The sequence below is a fragment of the Macrotis lagotis genome, chromosome 3 (assembly GCF_037893015.1).
Source record: "Macrotis lagotis isolate mMagLag1 chromosome 3, bilby.v1.9.chrom.fasta, whole genome shotgun sequence".
Lineage (NCBI taxonomy): Eukaryota > Metazoa > Chordata > Mammalia > Peramelemorphia > Peramelidae > Macrotis > Macrotis lagotis.
Window position 1 is genome coordinate 231239966 of NC_133660.1, and position 16458 is coordinate 231256423.

Sequence of the window (16458 nt, forward strand, 5' to 3'; positions counted from 1 at the left end):
GTATCAAGGGATAAAATACTACACAGTTTCCTCAATGAAAATAACTACCACTGTGGAAAAAGTTTAACTATTTACAGGGGGAAAACCAAAAGGGATGAAGAATATACATACATATATATATATATATATATATATATATATATATATATATATATATATATATATATATAATATCTGAGATTATAGCATATATTTTGATTGCCAGTACATTAAACAATTCCATCAGTGTATGTGTATATATACATATATATATATATATATATATATATATATATATATATATATATATATGTATATCAGACAGGCAGAATAGATGAGCCCAGAATAGAATAGGAAGAGATAAGGCAAGACCCCCAATTTATAAAGTTATTTAATATTTTCAAAAGTCCCAAGCTGTTCACTATATTTAAAAAATCTTTAATATCAATATTCTCTTAGTTATGTGATATGGCTTACAAATCACAGAGCGAAATGATCTCAGAATATCAGATTTGCAGATGCTTCAAAAGACATTAGAAAGTCAAATGGAAGTTGTAAATAGGTTAGTGCTTATAACTGATGATAATTTGGAGGCATAAAAGGCATCACCAATAAAATGAAGAGACTAAAAGGAGATTACAAAGAAACAGTCTAAATGTAGCACTAGTAGCCAGAAAATACTAAAAGAAGCAGAAGACTGCAAATGCATTAAGTACATCCATCCACTAGAGAAGATTTATGAAAAGATACAGACATGATTTGCATAAGATGAGCTCCAGTTCCCCATCACTTATTTTCTTTAGGACATTTCCAACTGGATCTCAAGGCAACTCAAGGCAACTCAAATTCAACATTTGAATGAAATAGATTTCATTATCTTTTCCCAAAAAACCCTCTCTTCTTTTTAACTACTCTTTTTTCTATAAATGGCATAACTTTTTTTCCCATTCATTCACGTTTTCAATCATGGAATCATTTTTTAATTTTTTTGATTTCCCTCACCACTCACATCCAATCACAGTTGCCAAGTTATATCAATTTCATCAGCTCTTCTCTCCCATGGAGACAGTCATCACCTTACTTCCAGCCTTTCATCCCCTCTATCACTTGAACTTCAAATAATTTCCTACATGTTAGTCTCCCACTTTTTCTATCTATCCTCCACATAGCTTCCAAAGTCATCTTCTTGCATTTAGGTTAAAATACTAATTCACCTTTGGAACATTTAAATTCTACTATAATCTGGCTTCAGCCTACTCTCCAGACTTTTATTTTTGTATTCCCCCTTGCACGGTGCATATTGGAGACATTTAATAAATGCTTTGATGTGTATTAGGTAATCTGTATTAGTGTAAGAAATCCTGACCTTGATGAGACAAACTGATTTCATATATATATATATATATATATATATATATATATATATATATATATACATTTATATTTAAAATAAAATGAAAACAAAATAAATAATAATGCATGCATAAATGTGCAATATGCTTTCCCCATACCCTCCTAAAGCCAAATTTCATCATACCAAAATCCTATAAAATGATTTCAGCATACATGAAATGCCAGGATCTTTAGCAAAAATAATAATAGTCAAGCACTGGCATTTATATAATACTTTTATATTTACAAAGGACATCATATACAATGTTTTACTTGATCCTTATGATACTCCTTTGAGTTAGGTATAGAAAATCTTTCTATCAAGAACTATGGAATCTGAATGCATATCAAAGCATACTATTTTCACCTTTTTTCATTTGTTTTTTGCATTTTCCTTCTCATGGTTTTTCCCTTTTTGTTTTGATTCTTCTTTTTCAACTAATATGGACATATGTCTAACATGATTATATGTACGTAACTTTTATCAGATTACTTGCTGTCCTAGAATAGGTAGAGGGAAGAATAAGGACAAAACTTTACAAAAATAAATGTTTAAAATTATCTTTACATATAACTGGAAAAATCAAAAACAACAACAACAACAATAATAATAATAATAAAGGGGAAAAAAGAAATCTTTCTCAATTTAAAGAAATCGAGACTCAAAAATGTTTGGGTTTGGTGCAAGGTCACACACATGGTAAAACTGGTATTCAAGCACAGATCTTCTGACTCGAAGTTCAGTGTTTTTTTCCACTACACCAAGGAGTCACTAAACAGTAGAGTCTATAGGCTCAAATAATTAGGCATTTCTTGAGGGCCAGCTATTGTGACCAATTTAATCCATTAAGCAGAATGTCAATGATATGACTAATATGGCAGATAGATTTACACGGATTTTAAAGCCAGGGCTCAGAAAAACCACACTGGATACATGAATTGAACATCATATAATGATCATGGTTGATGGGGAACATATAAAGTGCTGAAAAAGTACACAAGGATACAAATTGTATAGAGCCAGGGTACAGCTATTCTTATACCTGTTCCTCTCCTTTCCAGACCCTGTATATAAGCTATAGCTTCATAATGTTCCTATAAGAACCCAAAACAGTATGTGCAAAGCAGATTCCCAAGGACAGTTCTTGCCACTGAGTCATAGTCCCTTTCCCCAGGGGGTTACTGGATAAATGGTGGCAAAAAAAAAGATAGAAAATAATGAATATTAAAATGGCAATCTAGGATAGGAGATATGGAGTTCAGCAGTGGAAGATGTTTCCATCTTCCTCGAGGTTTTGCTTTCTGATAGATGGTGCCTATAATAGGCAATCCAACAAAGGATATACAAGGTCCTAATTTTCTCTCAGTAGGTGCTACTTTAAGAGATAGTTGATGGGGGCAACCGGGTGGTATAGGAGCCCTGAAGTCAGGAGGAGCTGAAATTAAATTTGCCTCAGACACTTAGTCACTGTGTGACCCTGGACAAATCACTTAACCCTGATTAAGTCTGGTTGGAACAAATGTTCCTGTAAGGACATCAAAAAGGTACATGAACCTTAAGAATCCCTAAGTGCTAAATTTGTCTCTACACTACTTCTCTATACATCTGTCCATTCTTCAATTAGAACTCTATTTGTGTCTAAAATCTCTTGGATGACCTCAATGCATTATTCACTAATTCTTTCAAGTTGAAGAGTTTTGTTTTTTCTCAGTGGTGAGAATAAAAGTTGAAAATAACAGGGAGTTTGAAGACAGAGAAGGAAACCGCAAGAATTTTTTTTTATGAGACTATATGAGCAAGCAAGAAAGAGCAAAAGAAGACATTATAAGTTGAGGCTGTTGGCCCAACTAGTTGTGAGTGTTGGTATCATTCATAAGAGTGAAGGATTCTTGAAAGGTTAAGGGCTAAAGATAAATTCAGTAAGTATAATAGGATCTTTCTGTTATACTTACTTGTAATTAAAACAATGGGCAGCTGTGACCACCCAGTTCTTCCCAATCACTGTCCCTCCACAGAGATGTTCTGCAGCGATCTGTAGGCTGACCTGCCAAGGCCAAGACCAGGCTACTGCTGCCTGTCCTCCCACAATCCTGTTGAAGAGAAACCTGGGAGGCTTAGAAGCTACTCCACAGCGATCACCTAGGAAGAAGGGAATACAATGATTAAAACTTGTCCATCATCATTGATTACTGAGGAGCTAAACTATATGGGACCCTTTCCCAAAACCCAGGGACAAAGAATAAGATAACCCCTGTACTCCAAATTGGAGAAAAATAGAAAAGATATAACTGATATTCAGAGCCTAGTTAGGTGCAATGGATATAGCACTGGTCCTGGAGTCAGGAGGATCTGAGTTCAAATGTGACCTCAGATACTTATTATCAGTGGGACCCTGGGCAAGTCACTTTAACATCAGTTGCACACACACACACACACACACACACACACACACACACACAGAGAGAGAGAGAGAGAGAGAGAGAGGAAAACACAATGTAAGATAATATCAATGACCCCTGGGCACCACATATCAAAAGCATCTCTCCTCCCTCATTTTTACTATATTTAGTTCATTGTATCCCAAATTCTCTATAACAGGGGTTCTTAATCTAGGGTCTAAGAATTTTTCAGGAATTTTCAGGAATTTCAATTTCACTAACCTCTAACTGAAATTTAACATTTTCTTCAATTATGAATTTTAAAGAATAATTGTGAAATGGATCCAACAGGCTTCACCGAACTGCCAAAGAGGTACATGTCACCAAAACAAACAAATGAAAAAAAAACTAAACCCCTATTGTTGATTATTCCTTTCACATATTCCTTCTATTTCTTATTATTCACAATGCCCATCATAGTTCTGATATTTATCAGTTCTTGCCTGAACTATAGCATTCTAAATCTAGTTCTCCTCTCTCCTCCTCAAATCCAATCTCACTGCTAACAGATAAGTCTGAGAACTGCAGAATGTATGAGCAAGAAAGAACCCTAAGGAGGATCTGGATTAAGGGGCCTTCACATTTTTTGTATCATAAACCACTCTGGCAGGCTGGGGAGGCCTAGCAATCTCTTCTCAGACTCATTTTTCGAAAGAAATAAAATAAAATACATGATATTCCAAAGGAAACAGTTATAAAAAATTTTTTAAGTTCAAGAATTCCAAGTTAAGAATCCCTGATCTACAATGTATACCAGGGAACCAATGTAAAGACTAACAGAATACCTTTTGTGAGGGCTGAGGGGAAGGGAAACAAGAAGGGGGGGGGGGGAGATGTAAAACTAAAAATAAATATTTCTAAAAAAAAGAAGAAGAAGAATCCCTGATCTAGCCCAGTCTGTTTGTTTTACAGAGAAAACTGAAAGACGGGGAGAAAAAGTGACCCTAACTCACTAGAATGAGATGTCCTGACTCCCAGGCTTGTACATCTTATGTTAACTACACCATAATTCTGGGATCACAAACTCTCAGGGTTGGCTGAATCTTCAAGGGTATTCTAGTCCCACCTTCACCTAACCAAGAATCTTCTATAAAGTGCTGAACTTTAAAACTTTCAGGGATGGGGAAGTCACTACATCCCAAGAATTCTGTGACAATTTGAAATTCAGATTTATGGTCTGACAATGCAGAGTACTCGCAATTTGTAATTCCTGCTCAGCTTTATTCTTGGTGTTGTGTCTTCTCACTGGAGTTCTCAGTAGGCTTCTAGATAACTCACCTGCAGCCCCCAGATCTGTAACCATGCCATAGCCAGCTGAAGGAAGTTCAGATTCATTCTCTGTACCTGAGATATTTAAATTTGGACAGAAACAGAATAATAAAAACAGTCTTCTTTCCTGCACTTATAATACAGGATTATAGCATTCACAAGAAAAAACAGAACTACGAAGACTGGATTCTATGCTAGGATTAGAAAAATAAAGCTTGGGGGACAGCTAAATGACAGTGGATAGAGCACTGACCCTGGAATCAGGAGGATCTGAGTTCAAATTTGACCCCAGACACTTAATAATTACCTGGCTGTGTGACCTTGGGCAAGTCATTTTAACCCCATTGACTTGCAAAAAAAAAAAGAAGAAAGAAAACCAAAATATGGAGGAAGAGCCAAGAAGGTAGACAACCAAAGCTATTTCAAGCTTTTTAGTGTTTTATTTGAATTATATATGGGTTTTCTGGAAATTTCTGGGAGAAGCACTATTGTTCATGCACCATAGCAATTAAAAGCAAATGGAATTAGAAACGGATTAGAAGAAAATGGAGGTAACTGAAGGAGATTGGGGAAAGTTGGAACATTGGGAACTATGGGCTCACCAATCAAGGGTCTGCTATTATTTACCTTTTTCAGAGATAAAGAAGATGACAGCCTGGAATCCCCTGAAGACCCGACTTTCATCTGCCTGGAAGCTGACTAGCATGACACTAGAGGAGCTCAGCACAAGTGGGGGTACAGCGTAGCCACAATACCGCGCTAACTCAATGCCAGTCCAGGAAAGCCAGCAGCATTGCCCACAGGCCCCCTCACCCATGAGGGGGATGTCAGACATTGATAGCAAAGAATAAAAGAGGAAACTTTTCTCAAAATCAATTATTGGGGAAAAAAACTAATAAGCATAGGTATACCCAGAGATATTTTTAGCAAAGAAAGAGTAAGATTTAGCTATAATTAGTATCAGTTCTCTTAAAGTCCCCCCAACATGTCAACTGTAATTTAGTCTTATAGACTGTTAGAAGTTAAAAAAAAGACCTCAGCAATCATCTGTTCCATTTTACAAGTGTGGAAACTGAGGCCCCAGAAAGTAAGTGGCACACTGAAGGTCACACAGTGACAAAGTCAGAACCCATACTCAGATCTTCAGGCTTCAATTCCAGTACTCTTTCAACAAATATAAATAAATATACATTTGAAGAGTATGTGTACAAAAAATATAAATAGTACATTTCAAGGATCTAGTTATGATTTGCTGTAGCTTCTCCCCAACATAAATACTATCTAAAAGCATTCCACCTCACATCATTCATATTAGAAAGTTTTTTAAGATTTATAAAGTGTTTTATAAACTTCATCTCATAATTCCAGTTTCTTTTCCATAATTCCAATTCTCTTAATTATTCCTGATTTATCTTATCCATAGTTTGCCCATAAGTATATTTCTGATTTATCTTATCCATAGCTTGTTTGTACTTGTATGCACATTGTCTCCTCCATTATTAAAAATTCTTTTGCTTTCCTTGTGTTCCCAACACTTAACACAATGCCTATCACACCCTAGGCATTTCATGTTTATTGCTTGACTAATCTTCATAATCTTTATGATTTTGTCAGTCAGGTGCTAGTATTAACACAGCTTTACAAATGAAGAAACTGAGATTGGGAGGTTAAGTGATTTGATCAGTAAGTGCCAAGGACAGTATTTGAATCTAGGTCCTTCTAAATCTAAACTTAGGAGACTTCTCACTATGCCATGTGTGTCCTTCTGCATGGGTTCTGGTTCTGATGAGGCAGAAACCAAGAGAAGAAAAGGAAAAGTATTCTCTTAGTATGTAACACCATTCACCATTCTAAAAACAGAATATTATTGATAAACAGGATCGAAGACACTAGTCCAAGATTCTTGGTCTAAAGATGGGAAAACTGGGATCTTCCTCTGACTTCTTTATGAGTGTAGACATCTATCCTCTGCCCTTCTTTTTAAAACTACCTTTCCTTCAAAGCAGGGATGTGTGGCTGAAGAAATCTGTATGATGAAAAAGAATTTTTCCAATTCTAAGCATTGTTTTTCCCCCCTTTCATAATCTGGTTATCATCCATCATCCATCTTAAAAAGTGGAAACCAAAGAGAGAATATCAAAGATAAAATGAGACACTAACCTATTTCTTCCTTCCCTTCCACATCATCATATACTGTCACTGCGTCTGAGAGGCAGCCAGCACTTTCTTCTAGTTCAAAGTTCTGAAATTCAAGCTAAAAAATGTAAAATGTTACAAAGTCATTATCATAGTTAGCTAATTTGCAAATTAGATTTAAAAATGGAATTATATTGCCTCCTTGAGGTTACCATATATAAGGCACTGGGCAAGGTAAAGGGGGAATAAGCAAAGATAGGGATAGGAGTTATGGTTTCACTGGTATCGGGAATTCCTACTTATTAATGTTCAGTGATGGTGGTGATAATGATAGTGATGGTGATGATGGTGATGATGATGAGTAGCATTTTAAAGTTTGCAAAACACTTTACAAATATTATTTCATTTTATCCTTATAATGATGAGAAGCAGGTACTATTATTATCTCCATTTTACCAATGATGAGACTGAGATGAGGCTTAGACAGGCTAAGTGATTTGCTCAGAGTCACATAGTTAATTAAGAGTCTGCAATGGAATTTAAATTCAGAACTTCCTGGATCCAAATACAATTCTCTATCCTATCTGACTACAATGATGAAGAAACTATTTTAAATCAATACAAGTAGGTGCAGGGTAGTCAATGTATTATTGTCATTCAGTCATTTTCAGTCATGTCCAACATTTCATTCAAGATCATCATGATCCCATTTGGGGTTTTCTTGGCAGAGATTCTACAGTAGTTTGTTATTTCCTTCTCCAATTCATTGTACAAATGAGGAATGGAGGCAAACAGATTTAAGTGACTTGCCCAGTGGTTTGATTATAGTCACAGAGTTAGTAAGTGCCAGCTAGTATTTTCTCCATACCTAATGCTAATATGAAATTCACAGAAACAGTAGCTTAATAAATCCCACTCCCAAGGGTACCTGATTCCTGAAGAGGAAGCACTTAGAATTTAATCTCCGGGAAAATCTGCATCAGCACATGCCTCTTGGGCTCAAAAAAGTTGTAAGAAAACTTAGAGATCACCTGGGCAAAACAGCTCCTAAATAGTAAAGTTCAAATTTGAACTCAGGACTTGCAGCTCCAAATAAAGATTTCTATTTATACCGTGCCATCATTTCATGTTTAGATGGCTCTCCAATGTTGCTAATTTTAAAACCAAAGAGAAATATAATTCTAAAGGGTATGTAAGGGTCATCAAAATACCTTCTCTAAATATAAGAAAGATGACTAGAAAAAAAAATCTCAAAATAGTAGACCTGGAAGGAACTTGAGAGATGATCTCAACCACTCACTCTTTTTTACATGTAAGGATACAAATTCATAGACATGAAGTGATTAAAGTAACAGAAATGGGATTCACACTAGCATCTTCTAAATTCCAGTATTCTATTACCTAACCACAGTGGCTTAACTTAAATCTGTTGGAGAAAGAACCCTAGAATAGATTCATAATGTAGTCAAACACTTCAAATTTCTGGGATAATCTAGTTCATCACCTTCTTTGTACAGAGGATAAAAAAATCCTAGAAAGGAGAAATGATTTGTTCAGGGTCACACAGAAAATAAATAGCAGAACTAGGACTTTTTTTATTTGGAGCACCATCTAGTTTGTAACCTAAAGACATTTTTTTCAATTTTGTTCATTTCTAATTCTGTTTTCTTCCTTCTTTTTCTTTTTTTGCAGGGTCCAGATATCTTATTCTCTTTTTTGGATGAACTAGAAATAATTTCCACCATGGAAAAGAAAGTTATTACAATGCATTTTCATGATCAAGAAATGGATTGCTGAAGACATCTAAAAAAGAGTAAAAGCTTAGAAAAGAAAACAACCTAGGGCAACTAGGTGGCACAGTGAATAGAACTGGAGTCAGGAAGACTTGAGTTCAAATCTAGCCTTAGACAACAATTACCTATGTGACCTTGGGCAAGTCACTTAATCCCATTGCCTTGTAAACAAAACAAAACAAAACAAAAACAAAAAAACCTGAATGATGGCATTCAGGGACTTTATATACAGTAACTTTGAAAAAATGATCTAAATCACTATTAACCAGAGAAATGCAAATTAAAACTCCAACCCACCTTATACTTATCAGATTGGCTGATAAAATAAAAAAAGAAAATAATAAATGCTGGACGGAATGTGGAAAAATTGGAAGGATAACATGCTGTTGGTGAAGTTGTAAACTGGTCCTAATGGCTATAAAAATGAGTATACTTTTTGACCTAGAAATACCATTACTAGATCTATGACCCAATGGGATTAAGGGGACCAATTTGGTTTATTTTTTTTTGTAGGTTTTTACAAGGCAAATGAGGTTAAGTGGCTTGCCCAAGGCCACACAGTTGGGGTATTATTAAATGTCTGAGGTCAAATTTGAATTCAGGTACTCCTGACTCCAGTACTCTATCCACTGTGCCACCTAGCCACTCCCAAGGGGACCAATTTGTACAAAAAAATAATAATAGTTTTGGGGTTTTTTGTAGTGGCAAAGAGTTGGAATTTGAGGGAAATGACCATCACGGCAGAATGGCTATATAAGGTGAAGTATATGATTGTGATGGAATACTATCATGCTATAAGATATAACAAGCAGGATCATTTTCAGAAAATCTTGGGGAGACCTGATGCAAAGTGAAGTGAGCAGAACTTCAAGAACTCTGTACACAATAAAAGCAATATTGTAGTGATGTGATCACTAGTAAAAGATGGCTACTCTGATTCAAGACAATTCCAAAGAATTTAGGATGAAAAATTCAATCCACCTACAGGAAAAGAACTGATGAATCTGAGAGAAGCCTGAAGCATACTTTCTAAATTTTCTTTGTTTTGTGTGTTTGTGTGTGTGTGTGTGTGTGTGTGTGTTTTCACATGACTAACATGGAAATATGACTTCAAATGCATAATCAGTATCATATTGCTTGCCTTCTCAAGAGTTGGGGGGAGTGTGGGAGAGAGGGAGAGAATTTGGGACTCAAATTTTTAAAAATGAATGTTAAAAATTTTAATGTAGGGGCGGCTAGGTGGCGCAGTGGATAAAGCACCGGCCCTGGAGTCAGGAGTACCTGGGTTCAAATCCGGTCTCAGACACTTAATAATTACCTAGCTGTGTGGCCTTGGGCAAGCTACTTAACCCCATTTGCCTTGCCAAAATCTAAAAAAAACAAAAAAAAATTTTAATGTAATTGAGAATTGATTACTTAAATAAAAAAAAAGATTTTTTCAAATGAATTTGTAAAAAATGGAAATAAAAAAATAAAAAGAAAAGAGGAAAGAATTCCATATTCAAGATGACAAATATTGCTCATTTTTGGCTTATCCTCTTTTTCTTCTGATATTTTTATTTCAATATCTTTACTATCATCTCATCTAGTTTTGGTGCAACTTAATCAACACAACTCTTTTTGCCTGATCCTCTCTGTTCTCTTATTCCTATATTTTTCAACTTTTCCCTGATATTTCTAAGTAGTTTCTGCATTTAGGTATCACTTGCCAACCATGTTCAGGTTCAGAACTTTTATTAGCAAAGTGTGTACATTAGCAAAGTGTTCCAGATCCAAAGTGTATCACTTCTTGCCTTAGACAATTTACACTAGTCTTAAGAGTTTCATCTCTTCTTGTAAGTGGGAGACTCATTCTTTTCGCATTATCTTCACCTCACCAATCCCTTGTTCTTTCCATCTGGAAGGTCATTCTCAAATGAAAATTGAAATTGTTTTGCTTTCATCTTAAAAAGCTCCTCTTCCTGTTCTTCAAGTCTCTTAATCTGCTCATGAAAAGAAGCTATGGATCAAATTATGCATTATGTTTAAATTTGTCCTCATTCTCAGTGAAAATTTCATAATCATCTTGAGTTTCCTTGGCATTGAAGCTAGAAACAAAAATGCCAGTGGCTGGGCAGTTGTGATGGTAGAACTAACAGCTGCAGTATGTAATCAATGTCTCATCTCTTTTTCTTTCATCTAAATCCACTGGTATTCCTTTAAAGAATATTATCCAATATAAAATTGCAGATGTCTATACCAATCTACCTAGTTAAATAATCATGGAATCCTAGACTCTTGGGTCTGGAAGGGACTTTAGAATGCCAATCTCTCCACCCATTGTAATAATCCTTCTATCTTATTGTTTCCTCCTAAGATACTAAGCTATTTCTCCAATGTGGATCTTCCATGTAATGCCTTTTATCTTCTATAATATCTTGCTTCACAATTGTATCTGAGCATTTTCTTTTTTTTTCTTTTTCTTTTTTTTAGGTTTTTGTAAGGTTAAGTAGCTTGCCCAAGGCCACTCTGCTAGGTAATTATTAAGTGTCTGAGGTCAAATTTGAACTCAGGTACTCCTGACTCCAGGGCCCATGCTGTATCCACTGTGCCACCTAGCCACCCCTGAGCATTTTCTTCTCCCCTTCAAAACACCTTTTAATCAACCCATTGGTTCTCTAACAACTTGTTCCTGGTATTTTTAAGATATTCCCTTTTCCTTAGGACATCAGTCAAATCCTTACCAAAATCATTTATATTGTGAGCTAATTTCTTCTGCTGCTAAGATCTTTAAGTAGAAGAAAAGATGAAAACATCACTTCACCTATATCCATAAGTATTTAAACTACCTATAGAGGAATATGCAGCCACACAAAATGTTCCCCACATTTCCTCTTGTTTCTATCATTTCTTTTCATATTGAGTCAGCAGAAGGGGGTGAATTTCCTAAGTCCTGCAGACTCTTTTGTCTAGTCTTTAATACACACTCAGGGAAAAAAAATCTCCCAATTATCACTTTATGACTAAGTAAAATTGCCACTCAGAAGAGAGTAGAATGCATTACCAAAATTATTTTTCCTGGGAGTATTCTGAGGGTATTACTTGGGGATAACTTTTCTATGTAAAACAAGAAGATATTATATATCAGTATGAATATACCTTTGAAATGTAAATGAATTTTGTTGAATCATTTGTACAATTAAATTAAATTCAAATAATATTTATTAAGCATTTATTTTTTAGAGCACTCTCATTGACCCTGGGTATAAAAAATAAATAAAATGGACACTGATCTTTAGAAGCTTAAACAGGTAGAGTACTAAACATGCAAAGATAATTATAATAAAATGGATTTTTGAAAACAGAGAGATTAGCAAAAGGGAGTATTAGAGAAGATCATGAAGAGAATGTGACATGGAATCTGAGTTTTAAGATGAGGACTTCACTATTCAGAGATGAGAAGAAAGTTCATTCCAAACATTTCAGATATTTTGTCTAAATGCACAATAGTAGGAAAGAATGTCTCATTTAGGTCAAATTTAGCTGGAATATATAAAGCAATAAAAGAAATGCTGTGAAATAAAACTGTAGAGGTAAACAGGGATCATGAGTCTTTTGGAATTGACTTGGATCATTGTGTGATACAGAAAAGTTGTCATTCACAATTCTACTGAACTATTCTAAGACAGTTTCCTCACTTGGGAAATGGGGATAATTTGGAGTGCCCTACGCACTTCTTTTTGTAATATTTATAGTCATTATCAATCAGACTCTCACTTTTGTGCCTTTATTTCATTTTACTCCCTTTCATACATTCTCCCTGTGCTATCATGCTGATTATTTCTAATATAAACAATTCCATCCCTTTTCTAATTTTATTTTATTTTATTTTTTTTCAGACTTTGCAAGACAAATGGGGTTAAGTAGCTTGCCCAAGGCCACTCTGTTAGGTAATCATTAAGTATCTGAAACTGGATTAGAACTCAGGTACTCCTGACTCCAGGGCCAGTGCTCTATTCATTGCGCCACCTAGCCACCCCTCATCTCTTTTCTCTGTGTCTTTGCACAACTTTTACTCATCTTAAATGCATCACCTCTACCTCATAGAATTAATAGTTTCTTTCAATAACGATGAAGAATTCACCTTCAGACCTTTCTTGGCCACTGACACCACCATCTCGTGTCAGTTGTTGGCACTCTTTCCTTTACATATCAGTTGGAAGGGAACTGATACTGTGGGAAAACTCTATGGCATGATCCTAGTCCTGAGTGGCTAGGAAACAAGACCAGGTGTGTTTAAAGCTTAACTTGGGACCTAGGTTATGCTGATCAGAAATCCAGTCAGATTCCAAGATTGATACAAGAAATGAGAACTGTTTTCTCCTGCTATATATCACAAAGCAATTCATGTTTTATATGAAAATTGATTCCATGTTTGACCAGTCAGGTACTGTTTCCTTTATTACTTTGTATGAATCCTATATTACATGTAAATGATAGACTGAGAGAAGGGAACAAAGTGAGTCACCTTCTTTTTGGCTTTCCCCTCTGCTGGATGACTTCATAAACTTCTTTCTAGATTATTTCAGTTTAGGAATCTTTCATAGTCAGGGGGGGGAAAGCATAAAACTAAGAACCATCTATCAATGGTTCATTAATGAAAGAATAGGAACAATTTTAATAAAATTTGTAAGCAATAATCAAACACATGAAAATATATTCCAAATAATAAATAGTATTTTATATATGTGTGTGATTATATATATGAAGGGCTGTATACATATACTCTGAGGTTCTACCTCACTCCATGCAAACTGGAAAAGATGAAAAGAATAATAGTCAATGTTGGAGGGCTATGTAACAAGAGATGTACTAATGTTTAGTAATAGAATGATGAAGTAGTACAAACATTCTAGATTTCAGTTCAGAATTATGCAGAAAAAAATGGGAGACTAAACTATTCATTTCTTTTGACCCAGTGAATCCTTCACTTTGGACATATACCCTAAAGAAATCAAAGACAAAAACAGAGGCCTAATATATGTAGCAAATCCTCATAGCAATCCCCCCTTTTTTTAATAAAGAACTAAATACAAACTAGGTACTCATCAAATGTGAATATAAGTAGGGCAGGGGTTGGGGGAGGGCAGAGTATAGCATATAAATGTAATGGAATCTTATAGTATAGTTAAAAAGTCATGGATATGAAGAATATAGAAAAGGAAGATTTGCATGAATTGATAAAAAACAGATAAGTACCATGATGAAAATAATATACAAATGCAATAATAAAATTAAAATTAAATATAAGAATATGAGAATAGTTAGAATATAATTAGTTATAAATAGTTAGAATATAATTAAATATAAGTTAGAATCTGTGTCTTTGCACAAGTTCTCCCAGTCTTAAATGCATCACCTCTACCTCAGTGATACCATATTGCTATTCCCTTCAAATACAACAAAAGAGGAAAACCATGTTTCCATTCTTCAGAAAAGCTAAGAGAAGAGGGTTCCAAAAGAGAGAATAAGGGGTGGAATAGAACTAAGCACATGATCCACTACCTGGAAAATAAAGGGTAAATAGGAAACTAGAGTACTATCACTATAGGGTTACAGCAGGATACTCTATTCTCCTGCAGGTAGTAATAATATTCTTCCTTAACATTTTGCTGAATATGAATTACTGCATCTTGGGATCCAGAAAACTCCTTTATGAGCATCCTATCAAACTGACTGAAAAGAAATGGGAATTCGTAACACTCAACTTCTGATAGTATAATAACAAATGATCCCAATGAGAAAGAAAATGGGAGGCATCTGAAAGAACAAATGTAACCACAAAGGAGGTCTTTAATGAGCTAAGAGTTGAAAAGAGCACATAGAAAAGAAAGAAGGAAAGTTAAGTAAAGAAGAACCAAAACTAAAAAGTGACAAGGAATTGTAAAAGTGGAATCAGAAAAACTAACACTGAATATGTCATTCTAGAAAGGTTTGAATCAACTGCCTTCTAAGAAAACCTAAACTGCTTTAAGATCCTAAGAGTTGTATTTCTTCTTCCATCTTCCAGTCACCTATCCTTAACAATAATTCTTCTGCAAGGGTTTGAGTTTGATATTTTTCTCCTTCCCTTCCATTTCTTCTTCTTACCAGAGAGCAATTTAATATAGGTTATATATTACGTTGAATTTATTTCCATATTAATCATGTTGTGAAAGAAGAATCAGAACAAAAAGGAGGGGAAACCATAAAATATATTAAAAATTTTAAATTGAAAATAGTAAGTTTTGGTCTGCATTCAGATTTCATAGTTCCTTCTCTGGATGTGGATGGCATTTTCCATCACAAGTCCTTAGAATTGTCTTCAATTATTATACTACTGAGATGAGCAAATCCATTACAGCTCATCATTACATAATGTTACTGTTAATGAGTTAATTCTTCAGTACTCCATCACATTCATATACCACAACTTGCTCAGCCCCTTACTCTATTGAAAGATATTCCCTCAATTTCCAATTCTTTGCCACTACAAAAAGAGCTGCTATAAATATTTTTGTACATGTGGGGTTTTTAGACTTTCTTATAATTTCTTGGGGATACGGACCTAATAGTGGTGTTACTGGATCAAAAGGTATGCAGGTTTTTTTGCCCTTTAGACATAGATCCAAATTGCTCACTAGAAAGGTTGGATCAGTTCACAAGTTGACCAACAATTCATTAGTATCCCAGTTTTCTCACATCCCTTCCAGCATTGATCATTTTCCTTTTTGTCATCTGATTGGTATGAAGTAGCAACACAGAGCTGGTTTAATTTTCATTTCTCCGATCAATAATGATGCTGGACATTTTTCATATCACTATAGATAGTTTTAATTTCTTCATCTGAGAACTGCCTGTTCATATCCTTTGACCCTTTGTCCGTTGGACATTGATCTTCAAAAAGAGATAAAGATAGAATGAAATAGAAATTGAAAAGCAGAGCTCTGAACTACAGTAGCAGTTTTTTAATCTCTCTGTATAGGATTGCAGACAGGCAGGGGAGACAGTATCAGCAGTAGTAACAGTGCAGATGGAGGCAGACACTGATAGTGGCTGAAGCAGTAGGATGGTGAAACCAATGCTACTTTATCTGAATCACCAAGTATCTTATTAAGAGATTAATTAAGCTTATTAAAAGAATCCAGCAAGGAATAACTGAATATTGCCTACTCAGGAAAACTTCTAGAAAAAAATTAAGTATTTCTCCCTTCTGTTCTGTTGTCTCTTGCCAAAGGAGGCATGGTTAATTAGCAAAGATTTCTCTATTGCTTTAAATTTTGCTATTTGCATTTTTAAACAATTATTTTCTAACCCAAGATAAAATAATTTAATAACTGAGTTCGGTTCTTTAACTAAAGAGAGTATGATGAGGCAGTGAACCTTTGGATTATTGATCATACAAAATTCTACTGTCTGGTAAATTTCTTTC

General features: G+C 34.9%; 1 protein-coding gene across 1 annotated transcript in view; it reads right to left on the minus strand.

Annotated features, from left to right (window-relative positions):
* Nucleotides 1-16458, minus strand: part of OVCH2 (ovochymase 2) — a 71363-nt gene that overhangs the window by 21169 nt on the left and 33736 nt on the right. The window contains exons 13-16 of the mRNA XM_074231601.1: nt 7240-7333; nt 5707-5838; nt 5089-5154; nt 3325-3511 (exon numbers count right to left, since the gene is read on the minus strand). Coding sequence (XP_074087702.1) covers nt 3325-3511; nt 5089-5154; nt 5707-5838; nt 7240-7333 — 479 coding nt within the window. The remainder of the gene's footprint in view (nt 1-3324; nt 3512-5088; nt 5155-5706; nt 5839-7239; nt 7334-16458) is intronic.